The 27,875-nt window shown below is 46.9% G+C and overlaps 2 protein-coding genes across 3 annotated transcripts; both read left to right on the top strand.

Moving 5' to 3' along the window:
* LOC125449058 (gastrula zinc finger protein XlCGF26.1-like) lies at positions 1-23,845 on the top strand. Of its 2 annotated transcripts, none has more exons than XM_048524660.1 (2): positions 1-2,190; positions 23,762-23,845. In XM_048524660.1, exon 1 carries the CDS (start codon positions 808-810, stop codon positions 2,176-2,178), a length of 1,371 nt encoding a protein of 456 aa, XP_048380617.1. In that variant the 5' UTR covers positions 1-807; the 3' UTR covers positions 2,179-2,190; positions 23,762-23,845. The 2 variants fall into 2 exon arrangements, with proteins under 2 accessions (XP_048380617.1, XP_048380618.1); XM_048524661.1 differs by lacking the exon at positions 23,762-23,845 and adding an exon at positions 18,743-18,854.
* LOC125449057 (oocyte zinc finger protein XlCOF6-like) lies at positions 19,113-23,877 on the top strand. Its single transcript, XM_048524659.2, has 2 exons — positions 19,113-21,698; positions 23,762-23,877. The coding sequence occupies exon 1, from the start codon at positions 19,125-19,127 to the stop codon at positions 21,681-21,683; it is 2,559 nt and encodes an 852-aa protein (XP_048380616.1). The 5' UTR covers positions 19,113-19,124; the 3' UTR covers positions 21,684-21,698; positions 23,762-23,877.
* Positions 23,878-27,875: the final 3,998 nt, after the last annotated feature.

Below are 27,875 nucleotides of genomic sequence, written 5' to 3'. Positions count from 1 at the left end.
GGTTCGCAGCGAGAACGGGAATCGCTGGCAAGTGGCTGCGACAGGGTCAGTGTTCCGGGGGCGGGTGTCCAGTGACCCTCCTTCAGGAACAGGCTCTTGCCGCCAGTTTGATTCTATTTGTGACCGTCCTTGTGCCGGGTGTGAAGCGACAGTTGTCTCATATGCGCTTCCCCGGCTCAGGGTAACAGCACCGAGTGCAGGAGAGGCCAGTGTTACCAGCCACGGAGCGAGTTGCCCGCAGGGATCAGCACTCACAGTAAACGGGCCCATTCAAAAGTCTGCTAACAGCTGCAACAGTTAGTCGGAATGGGTTGGAGATAGTCATCCAACGATTTTATTGCGATTTCAGCCCAGAAAGGATGATGCGGGGGCGGGGAGGGGGGAGAGACACATGTAACTTGGAGGGAGCAGTAGGAAAGTGCCCCACAGAAACTGGATTTGTCTGCCTGCCATTTCTCCGCTTTACCAACAGCGTGGTCATCACCCGTTGCGGGGACTGGAAGAGGAGAGTTGACATCGTGAAACCCAAACAAAGCAGCAAGTCAAAATCTGACAAGAGTCAATCCATTCATCAGGAGCTGCCCACCCCCGCCCCTCCCCAAACCCCGGCAATTGCGGAAGGAGAAATGTGTACCTGTTTTCTGTGAGGGTACAGATTTTAAACACCACTGTGACCAGAATAGTGCCGACAGACAGACAGACACACCCCGGGTGAGGGTGTTCCAGTGAATTGCCTGTAGAAAGAGCTTTCACTCATCCAGCCTGAAAACAAAACAATTGCATCGTTTAAAGCAGGAGCAACTGCATATGTGTTTTGTGTCTGGAGAAGGTCTAAACTGCTCCTTCAGTTTGGAGGGACACAAAGATACTGGCACCATGGAGAAACCATGGAAATGTGTGGATTGTGGGAAAGGATTCAGATATCCATCCACTTTGGATGTTCATCGGCGCAAACACACTGGGGAGAAACCATTTACCTGCTTCAAATGTGAAAAGTCATTTGCTCGTTTATGCACTTTACAGATACACCAGAGAACTCATAGCAGGGAGAAATCATTCATCTGTGTCATGTGTGGTAGTGGGTTCGCTAATTCATCTGGCTTGTGTGTACATCAGAAAGTTCACACTGGGGAGAAACCATTCACCTGTTCAGAGTGTGGGAAGAGATTCACTCAGTTGTCCAACTTAAATCAACACCGGAGAACTCACACTGGAGAGAAACCATTTCCCTGTCCTGAGTGTGGGAAGAGATTCACTCAGTTATCCAACTTAAATCAACACCTGCGAACCCACACTGGTGAAAAACCATTCACTTGTCCTGAGTGTGGGAAGGCATTCACTCAGTTAGCCAACTTACATCAACACCGGAGAACTCACACTGGAGAAAAACCATTCATCTGCCTTGAGTGCGGGAAGAGTTTTACTCAATTATCGCACTTACATCAACACCAGAGAACTCACACAGCAGAAAAAATGTTCACTTGCACTGAATATTGGAAGAAGTTCACTGAGTTGTCCCACTTACATTCCCACCAGGGAATTCTCACCATAGAGAAACCATTCACCTGTTTTGAGTGTGGCAAAGGATTCGCTGAGTCATCCACTTTACAGGTACACCAGAGAACTCATACTGGAGAGAAACCGTTCACTTGCCCTGAGTGCGGGAAGAGTTTCACTCAGTTATCCCACTTAAATCAACATGAGAGAACTCACACTGGAGAGAAACCATTTACCTGCCCTGACTGTGGGAAGCGATTCACTCAGTTATCTCACGTAAATCAACATCAGAGAACCCACACTGGAGAAAAACCATTCGCCTGCCCTGAATGCAGGAAGAGATTTACTCAGTTAGCGAACTTGCATCAACATCAGAGAACGCACACTGGTGAAAAACCATTCCCCTGCCCTGACTGTGGGAAGAGATTCACTCAGTTATCGAACTTACGTTCACACCAGGGAACTCACACTGGGGAAAAGGCATTCATCTGCTCTGAGTGTGGGAAGGGATTCGCTCAAGCATCCACCTTGCGTGTACACCAGCGAATTCACACTGGAGAGAAACCGTTCGCTTGCTCAAACTGCGGGAAGTGTTTCACTCAGTTATCCAACTTACAGCAGCACCAGGGGACTCGCTGTAAACTGCGCACTGTCAAGAAGGCGAGATTACATCCAGATTGAGAGACTTACCAAGTGAGTGCATAGTTCAGGATGTTTGTAGGCAGGATCAGAATTCAGTGCAGAGAGCAAGAGCTGTTTTTTGCTTGTTTCCCGTCTCATTGTTCGTAAGGTCTTTTTAAAATAATACATTGAAGGCCAGGATTGGGACTGAGCTCAATGTAAACTGATATCACAGGAAAATTGTAACTTCATTTGTTGGGTATGGCTATTAATTTGACTGTTGTCATAGGTTACTTTTAGATTAAAGGTAAATTGGGTACATATTTACAGATTACAAACTAAAAGGTCAATAGGAAATTTTAAAAATCAAATTATGAACAAAGTTGGAAAGACGGAGGTGCTGAGCGAGGTGATGTGTTGTACCTGTATGATGTGAGAACTAGTGAAGCCCATTGTAGTTTATAGCAAATTCTAGTTGCTGACGAACTGCAGCTCAGAGTCGATGAACTGGAGTCTGAGCTTCAAACACTGCCTGTCATCATTCAGGAGGATGACTTACCTGCATGCTGTCTTTCAGGAGGCAGTCATGTCCCTTAGATTAATGACCTTGAATTCAGTCAGTGATCAGGCGCAGGAGGATATGACCATGTGTGAGGCAGGAAGAGGGATTCATACAATAGTGCTGAAGGAGCCCCAGCCCTTGAGCTTGTCAAACAGGTTTGAGATTCTTGCTAACAAAGTGTGGAGCTGGATGAACATAGCAGGCCAAGCAGCATCTCAGGAGCACAAAAGCTGACATTTCGGGCCTAGACCTTTCATCAGAGAGGGGGATGGGGAGAGGAAACTGGAATAAATAGGGAGAGAGGGGGAGGCGGACTGAAGATGGAGAGAAAACAAGATAGGTGGTGAGGAGGTAGGAAGGGAATAGGTCAGTCCAGGGAAGATGGACAGGTCAAGGAGGCGGGATGAGGTGGTAGGTAAGAAATGGAGGTGCGGCTTGAGGTGGGAGGAAGGGATGGGTGAGAGGAAGAAGAGGTTAGGGAAGCGGAGACAGGCTGGGCTGGTTTTGGGATGCAGTGGTGGGAGTGGACGAGCGGGGTTGGTTTTGTGATGCAGTGGGGGAAGGGGAAGAACTGGGCTGATTTTGGGATGCGGTGGGGGGAGGGGAGATTTTGAAGCTTGTGAAGTCCACATTGATACCATTGTGCTGCAGGGTTCCCAAGCGGAAAATGAGTTGCTGTTCCTGCAACTTTCGGGTGGCATCATTATGGCACTGCAGGAGGCCCATGATGGACATATCGTCTGAGGAATGGGACGGGGAGTTGAAATGGTTCGCGACTGGGAGGTCATTAAACTGTCCAATAAAGGCCGCTTCACTGCACATCACCAAATCTAGAACTGCCTGTTTCCCAGTCAAGTCTATCACAAACGACTCCAAAAGAAATCCCAGACATGATTGATCCTTTCCTTGGGATCAACTACCAATCTGATTTTCCTCGTCTACATGCATATTGAAGCCCCTCATGATTATTGTTGTAGTCCCCTTCTCACATGCCTTCTCAATTTCCTGATTTATTTTCTATCCAACAACCTGACTATTGCTAGGAGTCCTATACAATAACACTCATCAGTGTCTCTTTACCTTTGCGTTGCTTCAACTCTGTCCACACAAATTCCACACTTTCCAAGTCTATATCACTTTTTTTCTACTGATTTCCATTCTCACTAACAATGCAAGCCTGCCCTCTCTGCCCAGCCCTGATCCTGTTGGAGCACTGTCTCTGAGATACTCATAAAACTCATACCTATTCATTTCAATCTGTGGTACAAGCTCATTTACCTTGTTTTACATCCTGCACGTATTTAAGTGCAACACCCCTGGTCCTGCATTGAATGCCTCCCTTCTCACACTGCTGCCTTAGCTGCGGGGCCTGTAGTTAGATTCCTCAGCTTTTATGTACTCTCTGTCCTATTACTTGCTCTGGAAACTTTCACAACCTCTGCTGAGCTGTCTTCGCCTTTGACATTTTTCCGTGCAATTGAACCCACGCTGCACTGTTTAGTTGAAGCATTATCCACAGCCCTAGTTGCGCAAATTGCGATCCCAGCTGGATCCAGGTGGAACCTGCCTCATCGGAACACCTGCCACCTTCCCCAGCACTGGTGCCAATGTCCTCTCAATATGAACCGGTTTGTCCCACACTAATCTTGGAGCCACATGTTTACCTCTTTACTCCTGCTGCCCCTGTGCCAGTTAGCTCGAGGCCCAGTTAGTAATCCAGAGGCTCTCATCTTTTTGTTTCTGTTTTGTAATTTAGCCCCTAATAGCTCATATTCCACCCCCCCCCCGACCTATATTGTTGGTACCTAGGTGGACCAGGACAACTGGAAGTTTTCCCTCCCATTCCAAGTTCCTCTGCAGCCCAGATGAGCTGTCCTGAACTCGGACACCAGGAGGGAACTTCTGCTTGCAAGCAGAGGACGTGGGTGAGATCCTAAATGAGTACTTTAGAACATAGTAAAGTACAGTACAGTACAGGCCCTTCAGCCCACGATGTCGTGCCATTGATTAATCCTAATCCAAAAATAAAATAACCTAACCTACATTCCCCTCAATTCACTGCTGTCCATGTGCATGTCCAGCAGTTGCTTAACTGTCACTAATGACTCCGCTTCCACGACTACCACTGGCAAAGCATTCCATGCGCTCACAACTCTGGGTGAAGAACCTCCCTCTGACGTCTCCTCTATACCTTCCTCCTAACGCCTTAAGACTATGACCCCTCGTGGCAGCCAATCCTGCCCTGGGGAAAAGTCTCTGGCTATCGACTCTCTCCATGCCTCTCATTATCTTGTACACCTCGATCAAGTCACCTCTCTTCCTCCTTCTCTCCAGAGAGAAAAGTCCGAGCTCAGTCAACCTGTCATCGTAAGACAAGCCCTCCAGTCCAACCTGCTTTGCACCCTCTCCAAAGCCTCCACATCTTTCCTATAATAGGGCAACCAGAACTAGACACAATATTCCAAGTGTGGTCTCACCAGGGTTTTGTAGAGCTGCAGCATAACCTCGCGGCTCTTAAACTCGATGCCCCTGTTAATGAAAGCCAAAACACCATATGCTTTCTTAACAACCTTATCCACTTGGGTGGCAACTTTGAGGGAGCTATGCACTTGAACACCAAGATCCCGCTGTTCGTCCACACTGCCGAGAATCCTGCCTTTAAACCTATATTTAGCATTTAAGTTTGACCTTCCAAAATGCATCACTTCGCATTTATCCAGGTTGAACTCCATCTGCCATTTCTCAGCCGAACTCTGCATACTGTCAATGTCTCGTGGAAGCCTGCAATAGCCCTCGATACTATCAACGGCACCTCCAACCTTTGTGTTATCAGCAAACATACCAGCCCACCCCTCAACCTCCTCATCCAAGTCATTTATAAAAACTACAAAGAGCAGAGTTGCATTAGTATTCACCCAAGAGAAGGATATGGAGGATAGTGAGATTTGTGTCGAGCATGCTAATATACCAGTGTATTTTGAGATCAAGAAAGAAGTTGTGTTGGACCTCTTAAAGAGCATTAAGCTGGATAAGTCCCCAGGGCCTGATGGTATCTACCCCAGGTTATTGAGAGTGGCAAGAGAGGAGATTGGTGGGGCATTAACCATGATTTTTGTATCCTTGCTTGCCACTTGAGAGATCCTTGAGGACTGGCAAGTGGCTAATGTTGTTCTTCTGTTAAAGAAGGGAAATAAGGATAATCCGGGAAACTATAGGCCAGTGAGTCTCTCACAGTGGTTGGGAAGCTATTGGAGAGAATTCTTTGGGTAGGATTTACACACATTTGGAAAATGTGGCCTAATTAGAGACAGTCAGCTTGGTTTTGTGCAGACTGGAACATGCCAGTCTTGAACTCGCATCAGCCAGTCATTGAACAGTTTCCCCACATGTCAAATGTGGACTTGCCTGATAACAGCTTCTCCCAATTAACACTCCTTAGCTCCTGCTTAATACTGATGTAACTTTCCCTCCCCAATTTAGTACCTTCCTGCAAGGGGTCCTAACTTACCCTTGTTCATAGCTGTCTTAAAATTGAAGGAATTGTCATCACTGTTTCCTAAATGCTGTCCCACTGAAAGATCAGTCACCTGGCCAGGCTCTTCAGCCAATACAAGGTCTGGTATGGCCCCCTCCTCTAGTTGGTCTATGCACATACTGTTTCAGGATGCTTTGTACAATTTCTGGCACATCTAAGCCCCTTGCTGTAAGGGTTTCCCAGTCAATATTGGTGAAGTTAAAGTCACCCACTATGACAATTCTGTTGTTTTTTTCACCTCTCCATAACCTGCCTACATATTTGTTCCTCAGACTTTTGGTTGCTGTTGGGGGCGTTTATAGTATAATCTTACCAGTGTGATTGCACCCATTTTATTTTCGAGCTCTAGCCATGTTGCCTCAGTGGATGAGCCCGCTAGCATGTCGTCTTTGAGTGCAGACTTGATATTCTGCCTGATTAGGAATGTGATTCCTGCATCTCTTTTACCTTTCTCTCCATCTCGTCTAAAACAACAAAACCCTGGAATATTGTGCAGCCAGTCCAGCCTTTCTGTCAACCAAGTCTCTGCAATAGCCACAACATTATACTCCCACGTACTGATCCAGACTCTAAGTTCATCTGCCTTACCTGTAATACTCCTTGCATTGAAATAAACATACTTCAGCCCATTAGTACCATCGTGTGCATTTACCTGTCTCTGCGTGTTCTTCCTTTCTTATTTTACTGGTCCGCCTGCTTGCTGCTGTGTTTCCCTGTCCCCTGTCACTCTAGTTTAAACTCTCCCTAGTAGCACCAGCGAGCTTCCCTGCAAGGATATTCGTTCCCCTCCAGTTTAGGCGCAACCTGTCCCTCTTGTACAGGTCATCTCTGCTCCAGAAGAAGTCCCATTGATCTAGGATTTATCCCAAGTGTCATGCATACTGAATTAACTACATGCAGACGCAACATGGGTCCATATTGGTGATAATGGGAACTGCAGATGCTGGAGAGTCCAAGATAACAAAGTGTCGAGCTGGATGAACACAGCAGGCCAAGCAGCATCTCAGGAGCACAAAAGCTGATGTTTTGGGCTGAGACCCTTCATCAGAGAGACCAATTCTGGTCCATATTGTGCTGAATGTTTTGCGAAGTGATTGCAATAACTCCACCCAATTGACCTGTGACTCAGTTTACTGCCCCCAAGTATCACGAAGACTTCTGAAGCTGTTTGTTTTATGTAAAATAGGAATAACTACACTTTACTGTCAAAAAGCACTTCACAAACTTCTATGAATGGCAGTGATACAAATTCTTAAAGCCACAATCTAACAATCCGGATTCTTAGCCCAAATTCCCCTCTTTTCCCTGAGCTGGCACTTCGACCTGACAGACAAGACAAAAAGTTTGTACTGGAGATTGGATGTTAGGTTAAAGATAGAATGGGAGAAAGATGGATTCTGAGTATTTGAATCTCAGGTCAGCAGTTCCAACCTCTGAATGACCTCCCCTCCAAGCAGCTCCACAATGGTTTGGTGGGAAAAGAGCTGAAGCCTTTGAAAGAGTTACTGAGTTGATTTGGTTCCTTTTTCTGGCAATGTCCTCGTGGCACCTGACCAATCGGATGCCCATCGTCAAAAGCAGTCTTTACTGCTCCAGTCACAATCATCTCTCCTTTGTTTCAAGTGGCACCCCTATGATTCCTCAGCAATCAGGCACTCACGGTGTGTCTCCTCTCTGGGAGCAATCCTTTTGTGGACCTCGCTGCTCAAGGCCCGGCCATCGACACCTCACACTGGGCAGCTGGGGGGGTGGGATGGTGGAGGGTAGTATCCAGTCAGCAGCTAATTCCGATCCATGCTGACTTCTGCTGTGCCCAAGGTTGATTCCCAGCAATGGAGGCCGTGAGAGTGCTGACTAAACCTGCTACAGAATCCCAGTCTTTTCTGACAATGTGTGAAAAAAAACAAAATTAACGTAAATGCTGTGTGGAAGGAAGAATAAGAAAGAACGAATGGGGTCATAACACAAGAACAATGGAACAGATGAAGGGGAGGATGATGGCTGACAAAGGAAGTTGGGGACAGCACAAAGCAAAGAGTAAAGCTTGCAATGTGGTGACCATTACTGGGGCTTGGGAAACCTCTGAAAACCAGCAGAGGATAACTGTAAAAGCAGTAAGGGAAGAGAAGATAAAATGTGAGGGTAAGGTAGCAAGTAATAGAAATAAAGATTGCAAAAGATTTTTAGATATATAAAAGGTACAAGAGAGGCAAGAGTGGACAATGAGTTTGGAGTAGTAGTATTGATGAACAAAGACGTGGGAGAGGGATTGAAATAGTATTTTGCGACAGCGTTCAGGGTGGAATACACCAGTAGCAAACCTGAACTTTGAAGGAGTCAGGGACAGAGGATAGTACAGTGACCATCACTAAGGAGAAGGTGCTGGAGAATTTGAAGGGTCTGAAGGTGAATCAATCACCCGGATATGATAGACTACACCTCCAGAGTTCTGAAGGGGATAGCTGAGGATATTGTGGAGGCATTGGTGGTGATCTTTCAGAGATGGTGCCAGAGGACTCGAAAATGATTGATGTAACACTCCTGTTTAAGAAGGGAGAGAGGCAGAAGACATGAAACTATAGGCCAGTTAGTCTGACCTTGGTTGTTTGTCAGATTTCAGAGTCCATTATTAAGGATGCGATTGCAGATTACCTGGTAAAAGAGGGCTGAATCAATAAAGCTTCGACAAAGGGAAGTTGTACTTGACAAATCTGTTCAAATTCTTTGAGGTGTTAACAAGCAAGTTTGACAAAGGAGAGCCAGTGTACATGATCTGTTTGGATTTCCAGAAGGCCAAGGCTGCTTAATAAGATTAGAGCCCATTGTACTTGGGCAAGGTACTGACATGGATAGAGGATGGGCTGACTGGGGTGAAGAGATCTTTTCAGGATAGCAGCTGGTAACTCATGAAGTTCTGCAGGGATCAGTGTTGAGACTACAGCCATTCATGTTATACACAAATGGTCTGGATGTAGAAACTGAGGACGAGGTTTGCAGATGACATGAAGAAAGGTAGAGGGATAGGTAGTGTTGAGGAAGCAGGGAGGCTACAGAAGGGTTTGGACAGGCAAAGAGAGTGGCCATAAAAGTGGCAGATGGAATGCAAAGTGGGAAGGTGTAAGGCCATGGAGTTTGGTCGGAAGAGTAGAGACATAGTTCTAATCAGGAAAGGCATCAGAAATCTGAAGCACAAAGGGACTCGGGAGGTCAATTTTCTCTTAAGGTTAACATGCAGCTTCATTTGGCAGTTGGGAAGGCAAATGAAATGTTAGAATTCAATTCAAGAGGGCTAGAACACAAGGCCATAGATGTATTGCTGAAGCTGTATAAGGCTCTGGTGAGACCTCATGCAGAATATTATGAGCAGTTTCGGGCCTGTATGTAAGGGAGGATGTGCTGGCATTGGAGGGGGCCCAGAGAAAGCTTGCAATAATAACCCTGGGGATGAAGGGTTGTCATATGAGGAGTGGTTGAGGAATCTGTGTTTGAACTTGACGGTAAAAGGATGAAGTGAAGCTTATAGAATACTGGGAGGTTTGGGTAGAGTGGATGTAGAAATACCAGGACCTGACTGTCGCGCCTCGGAGTGAAGGGGCAATCCTTTAGAATCAGATGAGGATGAATTTCTTCAGCCAGAAAATGGTGAATCTGTGGAACTCAGTGTAGCAGAGGGCTGTAGAGGCCAAGTCATTGAGTGTATTTAAGACAGAAATAGATAGGTTCTTGATGATTTGATTTGATTAGCTTAAATGAGATCAAATTGGATTAATTGTCATGTTCTGGCACACATTGAAGAGTTGCCATTCATAGATTTCCAAGTAAAAGGCAGGAAATTAAAGCAAATGATTTGGAGTTTATCCAATTCTGAACAGCTGATGACGCCAGCTCAAGGGCTCAGTTCACACTCGCCTACTGGACCACGAGCTCCCTAGCTTCCTGATGCTGGAACTCGTCTGTGTTGTGGAGGCTCCACTACTGCTGCTGTGGCCTTGGCCCGTACCTGGGCCTAGCGGGATCCCGGTTCTGGGCTCGCGTCGGCCACGTCCGGAATGTGGTTGGTGCTGCTGTCATCCGCGTAAACAGAGATAATTCCACCACACACTCAAACTTTTTCTTTGGAGATGGCGGACAGCCTTTAGGGAGACGGGAGGTAGCTCATTGTTCCCAAATTCCCAGCCTCTGAGAAGGATCGGCAATGTGCAGATTAAGTGGATTGGCCACGGTATCTGGACATAGTGCCCAGGGATGTGCAGGTTAGGTGAGTGAGCCAATGGTAGATGTGGGGTTGCGGAGATAAGGTGGGGGTATGGGTGAGATGCTGTTCCAAGGGCAGGTGTGGGCGTGATGGGCCAAATGGCCTCTTTCTGCAATGTAAGGATTCTATGATTCTAAGGAAGGTCATCGCTGAATCGACTGCAATTGGTTGGACCAAAGACACAGCCTTGGGGAACTCCTGCACTGATTGACTTCCGACACCCATAACAATCTTCCTCTGCATTAGGGAGCGCTGTAACAAGTGTTTTCACCCCTAACTCCCACTGGCTTTATGCTGCATTTGGTCAAATGTGGCCTTGATGTTAAGGGGCAGTCATTCTCACCTCACCCCTGGAATTCAGCTGCTTTCTCCTCATTTGGACTAAAGCTATTGTGGGGTCAGGAGCTGAATGGCCTTGGTGGAATTTGAACTAAAGTTCAGTGAGCAGGTTATTGCTGACTGCTTTGCTGTACTGTCAATGTCAGTTTCCATCAGTTTGCTGATGACCGGAATTAGACAGTAATTCCCTGAGATTACATGGTGTAGAGGTGGATGAACACAGCAGGCCAAGCAGCATCAGAGGAGCCGGAAAGCTGACGTTTCGGACCTAGATCCTTCTTCAGAAATGGGGGAGATTGAAGGGGGATCTGAAATAAATAGGGAGAGAGGGGGAGGCGGATGGAAAATGGATAGAGGAGAAGATAGGTGGAGAGGAGATAGACTGGTCTAAGAGGCAGGGATGGACCTAGTAAAGTTGAGTGTAGGCGGGGAGTTAGGGAGGAGGTAGGTCAGTCCAGAGAGAACGGACAGGTCAAGGGGGCGGGATGAGATTAGTAGGTAGGAGATGGGGGTAGGACTTGAGGTGGGCGGAGCGGAGGTGGGAGGAAGGACAGGTTAGGGAAGCAGGGATGAGCTGGGTTGGGTTTGGGATGCGGTAGGGGGAATTTCAGATCCCCCATTTCTGAAGAAGAGTCAGCCTTCCTGCTCCTGTGATGCTGCTTGCCCTGCTGTGTTCATCCAGCTCTACACCTTGTTATCTCAGATTCTCCAGCATCTGCAGTTCCTACTATCTCTGAAGTAATTGCCTGAGTTGGATTTGTCTTGCTTTTTGTCAGTGCAGGACCTCGCTGGTGGGAGGCGGTGGCAGAGTGGTGTTGTCACTGGACTAGTAACCCGAAGGTCCTTGCTAACATCCCTGGGGTCCCACATTCAAATCCCCTCCATGACTGACGGTGAAATTTAAACCTGAAAAGAAAAAAAAAGTCTCGAATTAAAGCCTAACAATGAGCCCAAGACTGTTGTCAGTTGTTGAAAAATAAAACATCTGTTCCATAGCATCTTAGTGGTCTACAAGCAGGCCACTCGGCCTACACTGGCCAGAACCAGCACATTGCTTCACTTTTTGCAGTGGGCGGTGTTCACAGTTTAATATTAATCTGCTTTTCTCTGATCATGCGGGGGCAACCTTTCCCTCAATAAGGTAACACGTAAAAGATGAATTGTATTACCCAGAGCATTTCCCGCAAGTGACTAACACCTGGGATCATCCGAAGGACTGAGGTGAGGATAGAAGTGAAAGCAGTGGAGCCTGAAACATTAGTTTTCATGACGGAGGTGGACTCAACTTTTGTGGGGTAAGGTTTCTATTTTAATTCACGTGTGGGACATGGGCGTTGCTGGCTGGCAACGCAAGCTACCATCGCCACTACCATTCCAGAGTTCCACTGCTGGTAATTCCGCACTGGGGCCAGCGATGCCCTGTCAGTCTGGCAGAAGCAGCAAACAAAGCAAACCGCGGCTGGGGCCTAAAGCCCCGATTCCGACGATTCCCCAATTTCCAGCTTCTTAAAATCTGGTTGCTGCTGCTGCTGTCCCTGCCACCACCGCCTCGAATCCCCCGCTCGGGCCCACCCGCATCACAATCCCTGGCGCTACCACATTCATCCCGGGCCCCCTGAAAGCAATAGGTAAGAGAAGGGGGCAGAGAAAAGTAAAGTGGAAGGTAAAGAAAGAGGCGAAATGAACGGAAGAAAGCAGGAGCCCAAACTCCGCTCCTTTATCGCTGCCATGCCCAGGAAGGAGATAAGTGGGATAAATAGGCATTACATTGCTGGTGAAAAGTCTGTGGGCTTACACCCTAAGGTGTGGAAGGAAACACTGGGGTGTAGACAGGGAAGGTTTGATCATTCTTGGTGGAGGCAGGAGACCCCAAGTCAGACTGTGCGGGGTGGTATTTGTGGCTTCAAGCCTGTTTTCCGGGCTAGAGGCCGCACTGTGATCCATGGCAAGCACGGGATACATGACCCCACCCGAAAATGTGTCAGTGTCATCGAGGTACACAGCATGGATGTCGGCCCTTCAGCCCAACTTGTCCATGCTGACTACGTTTCCTAAATCGAGCTAGTTTTGCTGATATTTAAAAAGGACCTGAGGGGCACCTTTGTCACATGGAGGGTGGTATGTGAATGGAATGCACTCCTAGAAGAAGTGGTAGAGATGTGTATAATTACAACATATAAAAGACATTTGGATGGGTACATGAATAATTCCGTTTTGGATATGTGGTCAGCATGGAGCACTTGAACTGATGGGTCTGTTTGATTAGATTAGGTTCCCTACAGTGTGGAAACAGTCCCTTTGACCCAACAAGTCCACACCGCCCCTTGAAGCATCCCACCCAGACCCATCCCACTATAACCCACACACCCCTGAACATTATGGGCAATTTAGCATGACTAATCCACCTAGCCTGCACACCTTTGGACTGTGGGAGGAAACTGGAGCACCCGGAGGAAACCCACGCAGACACGGGGAGAATGTGCAAACTCCACATAGACAGTCGCCTAAGGGTGGACTCGAACCTGGGTCCCTAGTGCTGTGAGGTTGCAGTGCTAACCACTGAGCCACCGTGCTGCCCCTGTCATATGGGATTGTGCAGAGAAATTAGACTGGATTTCTCTACAAAAAGACTCAATTCTTTACCTCTGTGATGTGAGACTCTGGCTGTCATGAGGAAATTGAATCAGCCATTCATAGAATCCTGACAGTGTGGGAGTAGGCCATTCAGCACATCAAGGCCTCACGGACCCTCTAAAGAGCATCCTACTCTAGACAGTGTGGGCAGTTTAGCACAGCCAACCCACCCAGCTAGCGCATCTTTAGATTGTGGGAGCAACCTGAGCAAACCCACGGAGAATGTGCAAACTGCACATATGTAAGTCACCGGAGGCTGGAATCGAACCCAGGCCCCTGGTGCTGTGAGACAGCAGTGCGAGCCACTGTGCCACCCCTATCAAACAAGCAGTTGAGGGAAATAAACTTGTAGTTCTTCCGGGATTGTGCAGAGAAATTAGCCTCGATTTCTCTACAAGAAGACTCAATTCTTTACCTCTTATCATTTTCATTTCCTTTCATGAGAAGTGAACATTGCTGGCTTATTAGTCATTTGTTGCCCATCCCTAGTTGCATTGGAGAAGCTGGTAGTGAATTGCCTTCTTGAGTTCAGAACTAGCGATGGATTATTGCAATATGAAAGGAGTTTAGTGAGACTACTCTTGGCAGTTTTGGTCTCCCACTGAAGAGAGGATACATTTGCTGTAAAGGAAGTGCAAATGAAGGTTCACTTGGCTGATATCAGGGATTGTAGGACTGTGCTATGAGGAGAGATTGGCTCAACTGGGCCTGTACTCATTGAGGTTCTTTAATGAGAGAGGATCTGATTGCAATTTATAAAATACCAACAGGGCTGGACAGTTTAAAAGCAGGGAGAATTTTTCCCAGGGTGAACAGTCTTGAACCAGGGGTCTCAGTTTCAAGATACCGAATCGTCCATTTAGGATTGAGGTGAGAAAAGATTTCTTCGACTTCTAGAATTTGATACCACAGAAGGACGTCGAGGCTGGGTCACTGAGAATATTCAAGCAAGAGATAGGTAAACGTTGAGACATTAAAACATTAAAGGCTACGAAGTGACAGTAGGAATATGGCATTGAGGTTGAGGATTAGCTACGATTGTGTTGAATGGCAGAGCAGGCTCAAAAAGCTGAATAGCTGAATCCTGCGCTTAGTTTCTATGTTTCTTGAATTGCTGAAGACCTTCATGCGTATAGTCACCACAGTGCTGTCATGGAGAACGTTCCAGGATGTTAACCCAGCGAGTGTGAAGGAACGGTCGGTACAGACTGTGATTTGGACGTGAACTTACAGGCGATGATGATTGTGTATATTTTCTGCCCTTTTCCGTTGAGGCAGTAGAGGTGGTGAGTTTGAAAAATTCTGTTGAATGTGGAGTCAAAGTTTTTTTTTGTGAGAGTAAATCTGTGCTGTAGCCCCACCAAAGCCAATACAGCTTCTATCTGAGATAACAAGGTGTAGAGGTGGATGAACACAGCAGGCCAAGCAGCGTCAGAGGAGCCGGGAGGCTGACATTTCAGGTCAAGACCCTTTATCAGAAATGGGGGAGGAGAAGGTGATTCTGAAATAAATAGGGAGAGAGGGGGAGGTGGATAGAAGATAGAAGGTGGATAGGTGGAGAGGAGACAGACAGGTCAAAGAGCGGGGTTGGAGACAGTAAATGTGAATGTAGGGGTGGAGTTAGGAAGGGGGTGGGTCAGTCCAGGGAGGACGGACAGGCCAAGGAGGTGGGCTGAGGTTTGTGGGTAGGAGATGGGGGTGGGGCTTGAGGTCGGAGGAATGGTTAGGGAGGCAGGGACAATCTGGGCTGGTTTTGGGATGCGGTCGGGGGAGGGGAGCTTTTGAAGCTTGTGAAGTCCACATTGATACAGCTTCTATCTCCTAAGGTATATTGATCAAAATGAAAGCCTGCTCACAATGTATCCTAACTAGTGTTCTCAGTGCTTCCATGACGCTAATATGAAACTTTCTTCCAAAAACATTCTTTTTCCTTCCATGTTCACATACCTATAATATTCAGATCCCTGGTAAATGGTATGACACTGATAGAATTTTTTACGATGTTTGGTTTGAGTTTTCTCCCTGAAAAGGTCCAGTTAAAAGATACTTACCGACCATAATTGCGCTCAGTCTGGATAGAAATTCAGAAATGCCAAACACTTGCCTTGGTTTAAATTTACCAAGTGTAAGCCCTGTTGTTCTCTCATTGTGATGAGGATATGACAAATCTGCAAAGTGTGTAGGTAGGTTTAATGGTTTCTGAAGAAGGGTTACCTGACCTGAAATCTTAACTCTGATTTCTGTCCACATATGCTGCCAGCCTCACTGAACTTTTTCAGCAATTTCTGTTTCTGCTCCTGTAGTGCTGTGGATAGTTTTGATCCTTATATTCAACAAATGGTGTACTGTCATTGGAAGCAGTTCAAAAGTATTTTGCTGGGCTGATTACCAGGATGAAGGGGTTTATTTAACAAGAATGGCTAAACAGGATCGGTCTCAGTTCTGAGGAAGAGTCCCAACAGATGCTGCTAGACTTGTTGAGTTTCTCCAGGATTTTATGTTTGTTTTGGAGCTTTATTAGTTAGTGTTCAGAACAATGTGGTGACTTGATTGAAATGTACAAGATGTTGAGATGTTCCTATTAGTGTGGATATCTCAAAATAGGGTACACTTACAGAATAAAGGGACTATCGTTTGAAACTGAGATGGGAAGGAAGTTTTCCTCTTAGCGAGTAGAAATTACCACAGCGAGTAGAGAATTGTGGTGGCTAGAATACTGAAAGAAATTAAACGAGGATGCAGGTAGATTTTGAATGTCATGGTGTTCAGGTCAGTGCGGAGCTGGCACAAAAGTGGAGTTGAAGCCCGAGGTGGATGAACCATGATTTTTTGAATTAGCTGGGGAAGCTTGAGGGGGTGAACGGCCTCCACCTGCACCTATTTCTTATGTTTATTCCAACTCCCCGTGAAAGGAATTTCTAAACTCCCTCACTGTCATTCCAGGATAGAAATTCAGAGGAGTCAATTTTTTCCCCAGGATGGACATTCCTGTGTACAAATCCTCCCCAACTAATACGCTGTCAAACCAGTTTCCAGATGCAAGATAACAAAGTGTGAAGCTGTATGAACACAGCAGGCCAAGAAGCGTGTTAGGAGCTCAAAAGCTGATGTTTCGGGCCTAGACCCTTCATCAGAAAAGGGGGATTGGGAAGGGGTTCTGAAATAAATTGGGAGAAAGGGGGAGGTGGACAGAAGATGCATAGAGGAGAAGATAGGTGGACATGAGAGTATAGGTAGGGAGGGGATAGGTCAGTCTGGGGAGGGCGGACAGGTCAAGGAGGCAGGAAATGGAGGTGCGGCTTGAGGTGGGAGGAGGGGATAGGTGAGAGGAAGAACAGGTTAGGGAGGTGGGGACGGTCTAGGCTGGTTTGGGGATGCAGTGGGGGAAGGGGAGATTTTGAAGCTTGTGAAGTCCACATTGATACCATTGGGCTGCAGGGTTCCCAAGTGGAATATGAGTTGCAGTTCCTGCAACCTTCGGGTGGCTTCATTGTGGCACTGCAGGAGGCCCATGATGGACATTTCGTCTGAGGAATGGGAGGGGGAGTTAAAATAGTTCGCGACTGGGAGGTGCAGTTGTTTATTGCGAACCAAGTGGAGGTGTTCTGCAAAGTGGTCCCTAAGCCTCTGCTTGGTTTCCCCAATGTAGAGAAAGACACAACGGGTACAGTGGATACAGTATACCACATTGGCAGATGTGCAGGTGAACATCTGCTTAATATGGAAAGTCATCTTGGGGCCTGGGATGGGGGTAAGGGAGGAGGTGTGGGGGCAAGTGTAGCACTTCCTGCAGTTGCATAGGAAGGTGCTGGGTGTGGTGGGGTTGGAGGGGATTGTGGACCGGACACGGGAGTCACGGAGAGAGTGGTCACTCCGGAAGGCGGACAAGGGTGGAGATGGAAAAATGTCCTGGGTGGTGGGGTCAGATTGTATGTGGCGGATTTCTTGGGTGGTGTGCTACACTTGCCCCCACACCTCCTCCCTCACCCCCACCCCCACCCCAGGCCCCAAGATGTCTTTCCATATCAAGCAGATGCTCACCTGCACGTCTGCCAATGTGGTATACTGTATCCACTGTACCCGTTGTGGCCTCCTCTACATTGGGGAAACCAAGCAGAGGCTTGGGACCGCTTTGCAGAACACCTCCGCTCAGTTCGCAATAAACAACTGCACCTCCCAGTCGCAAACCATTTTAACTCCCCGTCTCATTCCTGAGACGACATGTCCATCATGGGCCTCCTGCAGTGCCACAATGATGCGACCCGAAGGTTGCAGGAACAGCAACTCATATTCCGCCTGAGAACCCTGCAGCCTAATGGTATCAATGTGGACTTCACCAGCTTCAAAATCTCCCCTTCCCCCACCGCATCCCCAAACCAGCCTAGCTCGTCCCGGCTTCCCTAACCTGTTCTTCCTCTCACCTGTCCCCTCCTCCCACCTTAAGCCGCACCTCCATTTCCCACCTACTAACCTCATCCCGCCTCCTTGACCTGTCCGTCCTCCCCGGACTGACCTATTGCCTCCCCACCTCTACTCTCCTCTCCACTTATGTTCTCCTCTATCCATCTTCGGTCCGCCTCCCCCCCTCTCCCTATTTATTCCAGTTCCCTCTCCCCATCCCCCTCTCTGATGAAGGGTCTAGGCCCGAAACGTCAGCTTTTGTGCTCCTGAGATGCTGCTTGTCCTGCTGTGTTCATCCAGCTCCACACTTTGTTATCTTGGATTCTCCAGCATCTGCAGTTCCCATTATCTCTATTCCAGATGCAAGTGTTGGAGTTTCTAATTGGGGTCTTGAGGGGGAATGTCTCTGTCAAGGTTCAGCCCTTTGCACCTTTCAATCCCACTCTCAGTCCTTCCAGCTCCAGCGCATGCTTAGCCCTGAAAGGTCTGTCCGCCACTTTATTGACGCTGATTGGTTGCCCTGCCTTAATGGTCCTCCAGAGCCGCCCCCTTCCTCCCCATTGGACCGGACCGGACCAACCGTCAATCATTTGTCCACATGGCGTGTGCAGGCATGCGCAGCGCGGGTTTGCTGCCGGAGTGTCAGTGCACATGCGCGGCCGCCATTTTAGCAGCTTCCTCGAAGGAGGGTCAGAGCTTGTGTCTTGTCCCCAGTTGTAAACATTAAGGAGAATGCGTTGGAGATAATTATCTAACATTTGATAAGGGTTTCACCCAGAAAGAAGGGTGGGAGACAGAGTGTGTGGGACGGGGATTTACAATTTGCAGGGAGCAATAGAGGAAAATATTCCACAGAAACTGGAATTGCCTGATTATGATTTCTCTGCTTTACTGACAGTGAACAGGTTTGTCATCTCCTGCCACAGGGATTAGAAGAGCAGGGTTTACATCAGGAAAGCCAAACAAAAGATCAGGTCAAGATCTGACAGTCACTGCATTCATCAGGAGCTGAACATCACCGCCCTCTGGCTGTTCGAGGAGAAATGTTTGCTTCGTCTGAGAGGAAAGGTTGCAAACATCAGTGTGATTGGAAAATCACCGAGACACAGAAACATCTGAATGAGAGTGTTCCGGTGAACTGACTGTGGAAAGATCTTTAACCAATTGCACAGACTGAAAAATCATTGCACCACTTAGAGGAGAACGTGTACAAAAGTTCTCTGTCTGGTTAAGGATTGAACTGATCCTTCAAACTGGAGTGACACAAAGACACTGTTACCATGGAGAAACCGTGTAAATGTGTGGAATGCGGTAAAGGATTCAGATTTCCATCCAGGCTGGATGTTCATCGGCGCAAACACACAGGGGAGAAACCATTTACCTGTGTCAAGTGTGAGAAGGGATTTGCTCGTTTATGTAGCTTCAGGATACACCAGAGACGTCATAGTGGGGAGAAATCGTTCATCTGCACCAAGTGTGCTGAGAGTTTCACTACTTCATGCGATTTACGTGTACACCAGAAAGCTCACACTGGGGAGACACCATTCACCTGCTTTAAGTGTGGCAAGGCATTTGCTCAGGCATCCAAGTTACGTCAGCACCTGCGAACTCACACTGGGGAAAAACCATTCACCTGTTCTGACTGTGGCAAGAGATTCACTCAGTCATCCACCTTATGTGTACACCAACGAATTCACACAGGAGAAAAGCCATTCTCCTGCCTTGAGTGTGGAAAGAGTTTCACTCAGTTATCCCACTTAGATTCACACCAGAAAACTCACACTGGAGAAAAACCGTACCTCTGCCCTGAGTGTGGGAAGAGATTTGCTCGGTTATCTAGCTTACACCAACATCAGGGAACTCACAGCGGAGAGAAGCCACTCACCTGCTCTGAGCAGAGGAAGGGACATGCTCAGACTTCCAAATTATATGAGCACCAGAGAACTGTCACTGGAGAAAAAACATTTACCTGCTCCGACTGTGGGAAGAGATTCACTCAGTCATCCACTTTACGTGTGCACCAACGAATTCACACTGGAGAAAAACCATTCGCCTGCCCTGAATGTGGAAAGGGATTTGCTCAGTTATCCAACTTGCATCAACACCAGAGAATACACACCGGAGAAAAACCATTCACCTGTCCTGAATGCAGGAAGGGGTTTGCTCAGTTATCTAATTTACATCAACACCAGAGAACTCACACTGGAGAAAAACCATTCACCTGCCCTGAATGCGGGAAGAGATTCACTCAGTTAGCCAACTTAGAATCGCACCATAGAACTCACACTGGTGAAAGACCGTTCCCCTGTCCTGAATGTGGGAAGAGATTCATTCGGTTATCCACCTTACAGCAACACCAGGGCACTCACAGTAGAGAAATACGGTTCACCTGCTCCGATTGTGGGAAAGGATTCACTTACTCCTCCACTTTACTTAGGCACCAGAGAACTCACACTGGAGAGAAACCGTTTCCCTGTCCTGAGTGCGGGAAGAGATTCACTCGGTTATTCAACTTAGATCAACACCGGCAAACCCACACTGGAGAGAAACCACTGCCCTGTCCTCAATGTGGGAAGGGATTTGCTCAGTTTTCCAACTCGCATCAACATCAGAGAACTAATCCTGGAGAAGAACCACTGCCCTGTCCTGAATGTGGGAAGGGATTCATTCAGTTATCCAACATGAATCAACATCAGAAAACTCAAACTGGAGAAAGATCGTTCACTTGTACTGAGTGTGGGAAGTCTTTCACTCAGTTCTCCAACTTGCGCCAACACCAGAGAACCCATGCTGGAGAAAATCTGTTCCCCTGCCCTGAGTGTGGGAAAAGATTTACTCGGTTATCCAACTTACATCAACATCAGGGAACTCACACTGGGGAAAAAACATTTACCTGCTGTGATTGCGGGAAGGGATTCACTCAGTCATCCACTTTACGTGTGCACCAACGAATTCACACTGGAGAAAAACCTTTCGCCTGCCCTGAATGTGGAAAGGGATTTGCTCAGTTATCCAATTTACATCAACACCAGAGAATACACACCGGAGAAAAACCATTCACCTGCCCTGAATGCGGGAAGGGATTTGCTCACTTATCAAATTTACATCAACACCAGAGAACTCACACTGGAGAAAAACCATTCACCTGCCCTGAATGCGGGAAGAGATTCACTCAATTAGCCAACTTAGAATCGCACCATAGAACTCACACTGGTGAAAGACCGTTCCCCTGTCCTGAATGTGGGAAGAGATTCATTCGGTTATCCACCTTACAGCAACACCAGGGCACTCACAGTAGAGAAATACGGTTCACATGCTCCGACTGTGGGAAGGGATTCGCTTACTCCTCCACTTTACTGAGGCACCAAAGAACTCACACTGGAGAGAAACCGTTCACCTGCTCTGACTGCAGGAAGGGATTCGGTCAGTTATCCCAATTGCATCAACACCAGAGAACTCACACTGGGGAGAAACCGTTTCCCTGTCCTGAGTGTGGGAAGAAATTCACCCGGTTATCCAACGTATATCAACACCAGAGAACTCACACCGGAGAAAAACCATTCACCTGCCCTGAATGCGGGAAGAAATTCACTCAGTTAGCCAACTTACGTTCACACCAGAGAACTCACGCTGGCAAAAAAATGTTCAACTGTTCTGACGTTGGAAAGGAGTTCACTCAGTCATCCAAATTATGTGTACACCAGCGTTCTCACACTGGAGAGAATCCATTCTCCTGCCCCGAGTGCAAGAGGAGTTTCGCTCAGTTATCTCACTTACGTTCACACCAGAGAACTCACCATAAATTGCGCACTCTCAGGAAGGCGAGATCACTTTTGTAGTGAAAGACAGCCTGAGTGAGTACATGGTTCAGAGAATTTGTAGGCAGCATCGGAATTCGGTGCAGAGACGCTGTTTGCTTCCTCTTCTGTCTTGTTGTTTGTAAGGTCTTTTTAAAAGGATAAATTGAAGCTGAGGATGGGGGCCCACCACAATACAAAGAGTGCCATCTTAGTAAGACAATAACTTAATTGGTTGATTACAACTCCTCTTTTGACTGTCACAGGTTGCTTTCAGATTGAGGAAAAATAGGGTGAATATTTACAGGTTCCAAACGGAGAGAATAGTCGGTAATTTTCAAAACATCAAATGAAGAATGAAGTGAATGCGCTGGAGATGCAGGACCAGGTGATGTGTTGTACCTGTATGATGTAGGATCTGGTAGACCATGTTGTGGTTAGTTGTGACCACAGTGGTGGTGGCTTAAGGAGCTGTGGCTCAGAGTTGGTGATCTGGAGTCTGACTTTGGGATATTGTGACACATTAGGGAGAAGGAGCGTTACCTGGATTATTAGCTGTAATTCCCTCCTCCTTTTGCCCCAAGGTGTTACTCGAACCTGTCAGACAACACAAAAGGTTGGTCGTGGAGGTTAGATATTAGACTAAAGATAGAAAGAGAGAAAGGTGAGGTGGGCAGAGAATGTGAATCTCACGCTAGCGGTTCAGATCACCTGGTGAGCTAAACCCCGTCCCCCCAACCAGCTGAGCAGCTCTGTGATGGTTTGCTGAGGAAAGAGCTGAAGCCTTTGAAAGAGTTACTGTGTTGGGTTGTGTAGTGATAGGAACCAGGTTGACCTCGCTGACTACGAGGTTATTGATTGACCCGGGTTAACAATCCCAATCAGGAAACTGCTGGCTCTCAGATATAGCCAGGAGGTGAGAATCTCGTCAGTTTGGAGGATTGATTCCGAGCTAGCTGGCTACAGCTGGTGGTGCTGTTTCACTGGTATAATGAAAGGATAATTTGGTAATAGGACCCAGCTTTTGTGCCATTGTTTCAGCATATGGATCTGAGATTGAACTTCTATGTATGGACCGGACCTTCATGAGTCGACCGTGCCTCAGCGTGTGTTGGGCCATACCTTTGTACTCGTACTACGTCTTCGTGTCTAGACTATACTTTTGAGTATGTGTTGTGACTTTGTTTATCCCCGCCATCTGTAGGCAAAGGAGTGGCTTTGAAGACTGTATGTTTGCCTGTGTGATTTTGTACTGCCATATGAACTGAATTGTTTCTGTATGATATTTCATGTCAACGTCTCTGCTTTTTGGCAAATTACCTGATGTATGTTGACCTTGCCCTGAGTCGTGTTTGAGATGCTGTTATCTTTTGTGGACTTGAAAAGACTGTTTGAACCGGGATATTTTTCTGCAGAATGTTCTCTGTTGACTTGACTTTGATGTATTGTGACTCCTGTTACGTGCTGTGTCTGTGACACAAACTTATGTGAATTTTGAAGAAAATAGTCCAACCAGGAGATGAGAATCTCGTCAGTTCAGAGGACTGACTGCAGGCTGGCCAGTGCCAGTGTACTGTGCACAAGTAAATAAAGGGTAACTCGCTGACAGGACACTGGCCTCTGTGCGGTTATTTTAAGTTGATTCCTTCTTCTGGACAATCTCCCTAACAATCGGAAGCTCATCTTACAGCTCCTTGCAAAAAATAATCTTCCAGTTCAACCTTTACTGTTTCAGTCTCAGTCATCTGCTCTTTGTTTCAGGCACTCTCTCCTTGGTTTCCCCCCCTTACCAATCATGCACTTCAGGGTGTATCTCCTCTCCGGGAGCCATCCTTTCTCGGACATTGCTGCTTAAGCTCCAGCCTTCGACCCCTCAGGGAGGGCTGAGGACGTTTGGCAATGTTACTCCGGCCCCTCATTTTTCCCTGCAGATTGTAATCTCTGTTGTGTTTTTTTTCACCTATTGTAAGGTTATGGGATTAAATTCCCTCTTAGATTTGGTTAGCTTTCTGCAGTTATGAAATGATCATGAGTGGGTGTCTGTCTGTAATGGGGGTAAACATGAACGCGGTACAGTATGTCAGGTATTAAACTCACAACAAAATTTCCTTTTGTTGCAGCGAACTGATGACGTGGTGACTGCTGCAGTACCTGTGTTTCCTTCCTCCGGCCTTGTTCGACATGAGATCTGCCATCACCTGTACTATCTCACTACAGGATACGATCTAGAGGATGGAGTCATCATAATAAAACCTGTATGCGAAATAATTTTAATTGTTCACTGGGTGAAAAGTGTACTTTGCTGAACTTTACTTACACATGTAACAACCGATGTTCCCAGGGAACTCTAGGGAACAGGAACTAAACATGCTACTGTTACTGTATGACTTGGAATTGCACTGCGCCCCCTATTATGTGTATGAAACTAGATGGCGATAACTACATCTCACCACTGACCTGTCAGAAGACAATCTGAAGGCAGTGCCTAAAGTAGGCTGTGTCTGACAATAGCTCATATGAAAATTGGTGTAATATAGCCTTTGAAATTAGTGACTGGTTATTATGTCCACGATGTTACAGAGACAAACAGACATAATTCTGGGATGTGGAGTTATGGTGGGGTGAGTGGAAGGGCCTTTCCAATGACATTTAGATAGCCCATCTTACAGTGGTTGTGTGATATTTGTATCCTGGTGTTCAAACAAAATATTGTTTTGACTGTGACAGTGGAAATAACTCATGGAAATAAAAACTACCCTTCCATTGCTGCCCTTTACACACAGCATTAACATTACAGAGGCGCAGTAGAAACGATGTACAGTTGACCATTGTAGATGGAGCTGGGACAGAGATAGGTGCATTAAATTCTGTGGATATTGCAACTTTCCAGAATAAGATTGCTAAAGTTGGGCAACTCCGGTGGAGGCTATTAAATTATCTGCTGTATGGATCAAACCATCAGCACATAGAGATTTAGCAAAATGGCTTCTGACCAACACAGTTTGGAAGATTGTTGATAGCCCCGCCTGGGACATCACAACCCAGAAGGATTTTAATGCAGAAGCTATTTGTAATTTGATAGTGATATTGTTTGACTGCACCGTTATCCAATTTCGAACTGTACCTCTATGTGACATTTGAAACTCTGCAGGCTTTCCTTGCATATTAAAACAGGTTCACTCTCATCTGGCAACAGTGTACGATGACCTACAGCCATGAATAATTAATTTTTGAGAGTGAACAATTGATTAAGTCTTGCTCTGTGGTGGGACATATTTAAGGGATGGTCACCCAGTTATTGGATTATTGCTGTTTGTTTGCTTCTTGTTTGAATTGACCTGTAGAATGGCTTGTAAACTTTGTCCGATGTATGATTAGCTTGCAACCATTGAACAACACATGGTTCTGGTCAACAAAATGTGAGGCTGGATGAACACAGCAGGCCAAGCAGCATCTCAGGAGCACAAATGCTGACGTTTCGGGCCTAGACCGTTCATCAGAGAGGGGGATGGGTTGAGGGTTCTGGAATAAATAGGGAGAGAGGGGGAGGCAGACCGAAGATGGAGAGAAAAGAAGATAGGTGGAGAGAGTGTAGGTGGGGAGGTAGGGAGGGGATAGGTCAGTCCAGGGAAGACGGACAGGTCAAGGAGGTGGGATGAGGTTAGTAGGTAGATGGGGGTGCGGCTTGGGGTGGGAGGAAGGGATGGGTGAGAGGAAGAACAGGATAGGGAGGCAGAGACAGGTTGGACTGGTTTTGGGATGCAGTGGGTGGAAGGGAAGAGCTGGGCTGGTTGTGTGGTGCAGTGGGGGGAGGGGACGAACTGGGCTGGTTTAGGGATGCAGTAGGGGAAGGGGAGATTTTGAAATTGGTGAAGTCCACATTGATACCATTAGGCTGCAGGGTTCCCAGGTGGAATATGAGTTGCTGTTCCTGCAACCTTCGGGTGGCATCATTGTGGCACTGCAGGAGGCCCATGATGGACATGTCATCTAAAGAATGGGAGGGGGAGTGGAAATGGTTTGCGACTGGGAGGTGCAGTAGTTTGTTGCGAACTGAGCGGAGGTGTTCTGCAAAGCGGTCTCCAAGCCTCTGCTTGGTTTCCCCAATGTAGAGGAAGCCACACCGGGTACAGTGGATGCAGTATACCACATTGGCAGATGTGCAGGTGAACCTCTGCTTAATTGTCTGGTTTGAAGGCATGAAAGGAGTTTAATGTATAGATTCAAAAAGAATATCTTAAAGCCAGATCATTAAGGTTGGATAGAACATGTCAATAAGCAGTTGATGGAAAGCAGAAAAATATGTGAACGCAGGCTTTTTTTGGGCAAGAAAATGGCCTTGGCCTGAGAACAGACCATTTTGCAGTGACAACTGGATTTGTTTTTGTCTTCTTTGTGACCAACAATTGTTCGATTACTGGATATGTGTTAAGTAATCTAAGCTAACATATTTGCATTGTATCGAAGCCTGCATATACAAGCAATGTTGACTCTCCTTTGCCAATTCAAAAACCTGTAAATTCTGTTTTTCAGGATTCCCTCCAAATACATACCCATTACTGATGTCAGGCTCTCACCGGTCTATAGTTCCTTGGGTTTTCCTCACCACCTTCCTTAACAACGGCACCACATTAGCCTCCAGCCTTCTGGCACCTCACCTGTGGCTGTCGATGATGCAAATTTCACAGCAAGGGGCCCAGCAATACTTCACTAGCCTCCCACACAATTCTCGGGTACACCTGATCAGGTCCCGGGCATTTATCCACCTTTTCTAAGTTTTAAGCTGTCCAGCACCACCTCCACCTCCTCTGTAATATGAATACCTTTCAAGATGTCGCTGTTTATTTCCCCATGTTCTGTACCTTCTCCACAGTAAACACTGATGCAAAATACTCATTTAGCGTCTCCCCCATATCCTGCAGTTCCACTCGAGCAGCCTTGCTGATCTTAAAGGGGCCCTGTTCTCTCCCCTAGTTACTGTTTTGTCCTTACTGTATTTATAGAATCCCTTTGGATTCTCCTTAACCCCATATGCCAAAGCTATCTCATGTCCCCTTTTTGCCCTCCTGATTTCGCTCTTAAGTATACTCCTACTGCCTTTATACTCGTCTAGAGATTCACTCAGTCCCTGCTGCTTATGCATGACATATGCTTCCTTCGTTTTATTGATCAGATCAGATAGAAAATCTAGTCATCCAGCATTCCCTACACTTACCAGTCCTGCCTTTCACCCTAACAGGAATGTACTGTCTCTGGACTCTCATTATCTCATTTTGAAGGCTTCCCGTTTTCCAGCCGTCCTTTTCCCAGTGAATATCTGCCCCCTGTCAACGTCTGCTGTTATTACCAATAACAGATCTCCTGGCAAATTTGAATCTCAATTGGAGCTGAATATTGGAGGAATGTAGGGTACAATCCTAACAACGTGATCTGTTGCTGAACTTGTTGACCTTCTCCAGCATGTGTTTTAGGCCTTCGTGAATGAGTGCTTAGAACCATGGGATGACCTTATTGAAACAAACAAGACAGTAATGTGGAGTTTGACGAGATAGATGTTGAGAGGGAATATCCCTCGAGCTGGGATGCACTGTTCCAGAACAATGGGATTCTCATTTGAAACTGAGAAGGGAAGGAAATTTTCCACTCAGAACTGGCATAAAAGTGGAGTTGAGGCCTGAGGCAGATGAGCCACTATCTGTTGAATCTATTGAAATACGTGGATGGCCTTGAGGGGATGAATGGCTTACGCCTGCTCTTATTTCCTCTGTTTATTCCAACACCCTTACTCTTCGTCCTGGATAGAAAATCAGAGACGTTTTTTTCTTTCGAAGATGAAAGGTGCTGTGCATAAGGCCTCCCTTTCTATCGTACAGTCAACGCAGTTTCCAGATGCGAGAGTTGCAGTTTCAAATTGGGGTCTTGAAGGGGTGGAAAGTCCCTGTCTCAAGGTTCTGCACCTTTGAATCCCACCCTCAGTCCTTCCAGCTCCGGCGCTGCGCATGCTTCGCCCTGCGGTCTTGTCCCGACCCTTTATTGACTCGGAGATAACAAGGTGCAGAGCTGGATGAACCCAGTAGGCCAGGCATCCTCTGGTGCAGCCTCACCTGCTGTGTTGATCCAGCTGTGCACCTTGTTACTGCAGAGCCCCCAGCGCCTGCAGTTCCAATTGCCTCTGTTAAATAGCCCTCCAGGCGCCGCCCCCTCACTGCTCATTGGTCCGAACACCCGTCAATC

The sequence above is a fragment of the Stegostoma tigrinum genome, chromosome 43 (genome assembly GCF_030684315.1).
Source record: "Stegostoma tigrinum isolate sSteTig4 chromosome 43, sSteTig4.hap1, whole genome shotgun sequence".
Classification (NCBI taxonomy): Eukaryota; Metazoa; Chordata; class Chondrichthyes; order Orectolobiformes; family Stegostomatidae; genus Stegostoma; species Stegostoma tigrinum.
This window is presented reverse-complemented; position numbering and strand designations above follow the sequence as displayed.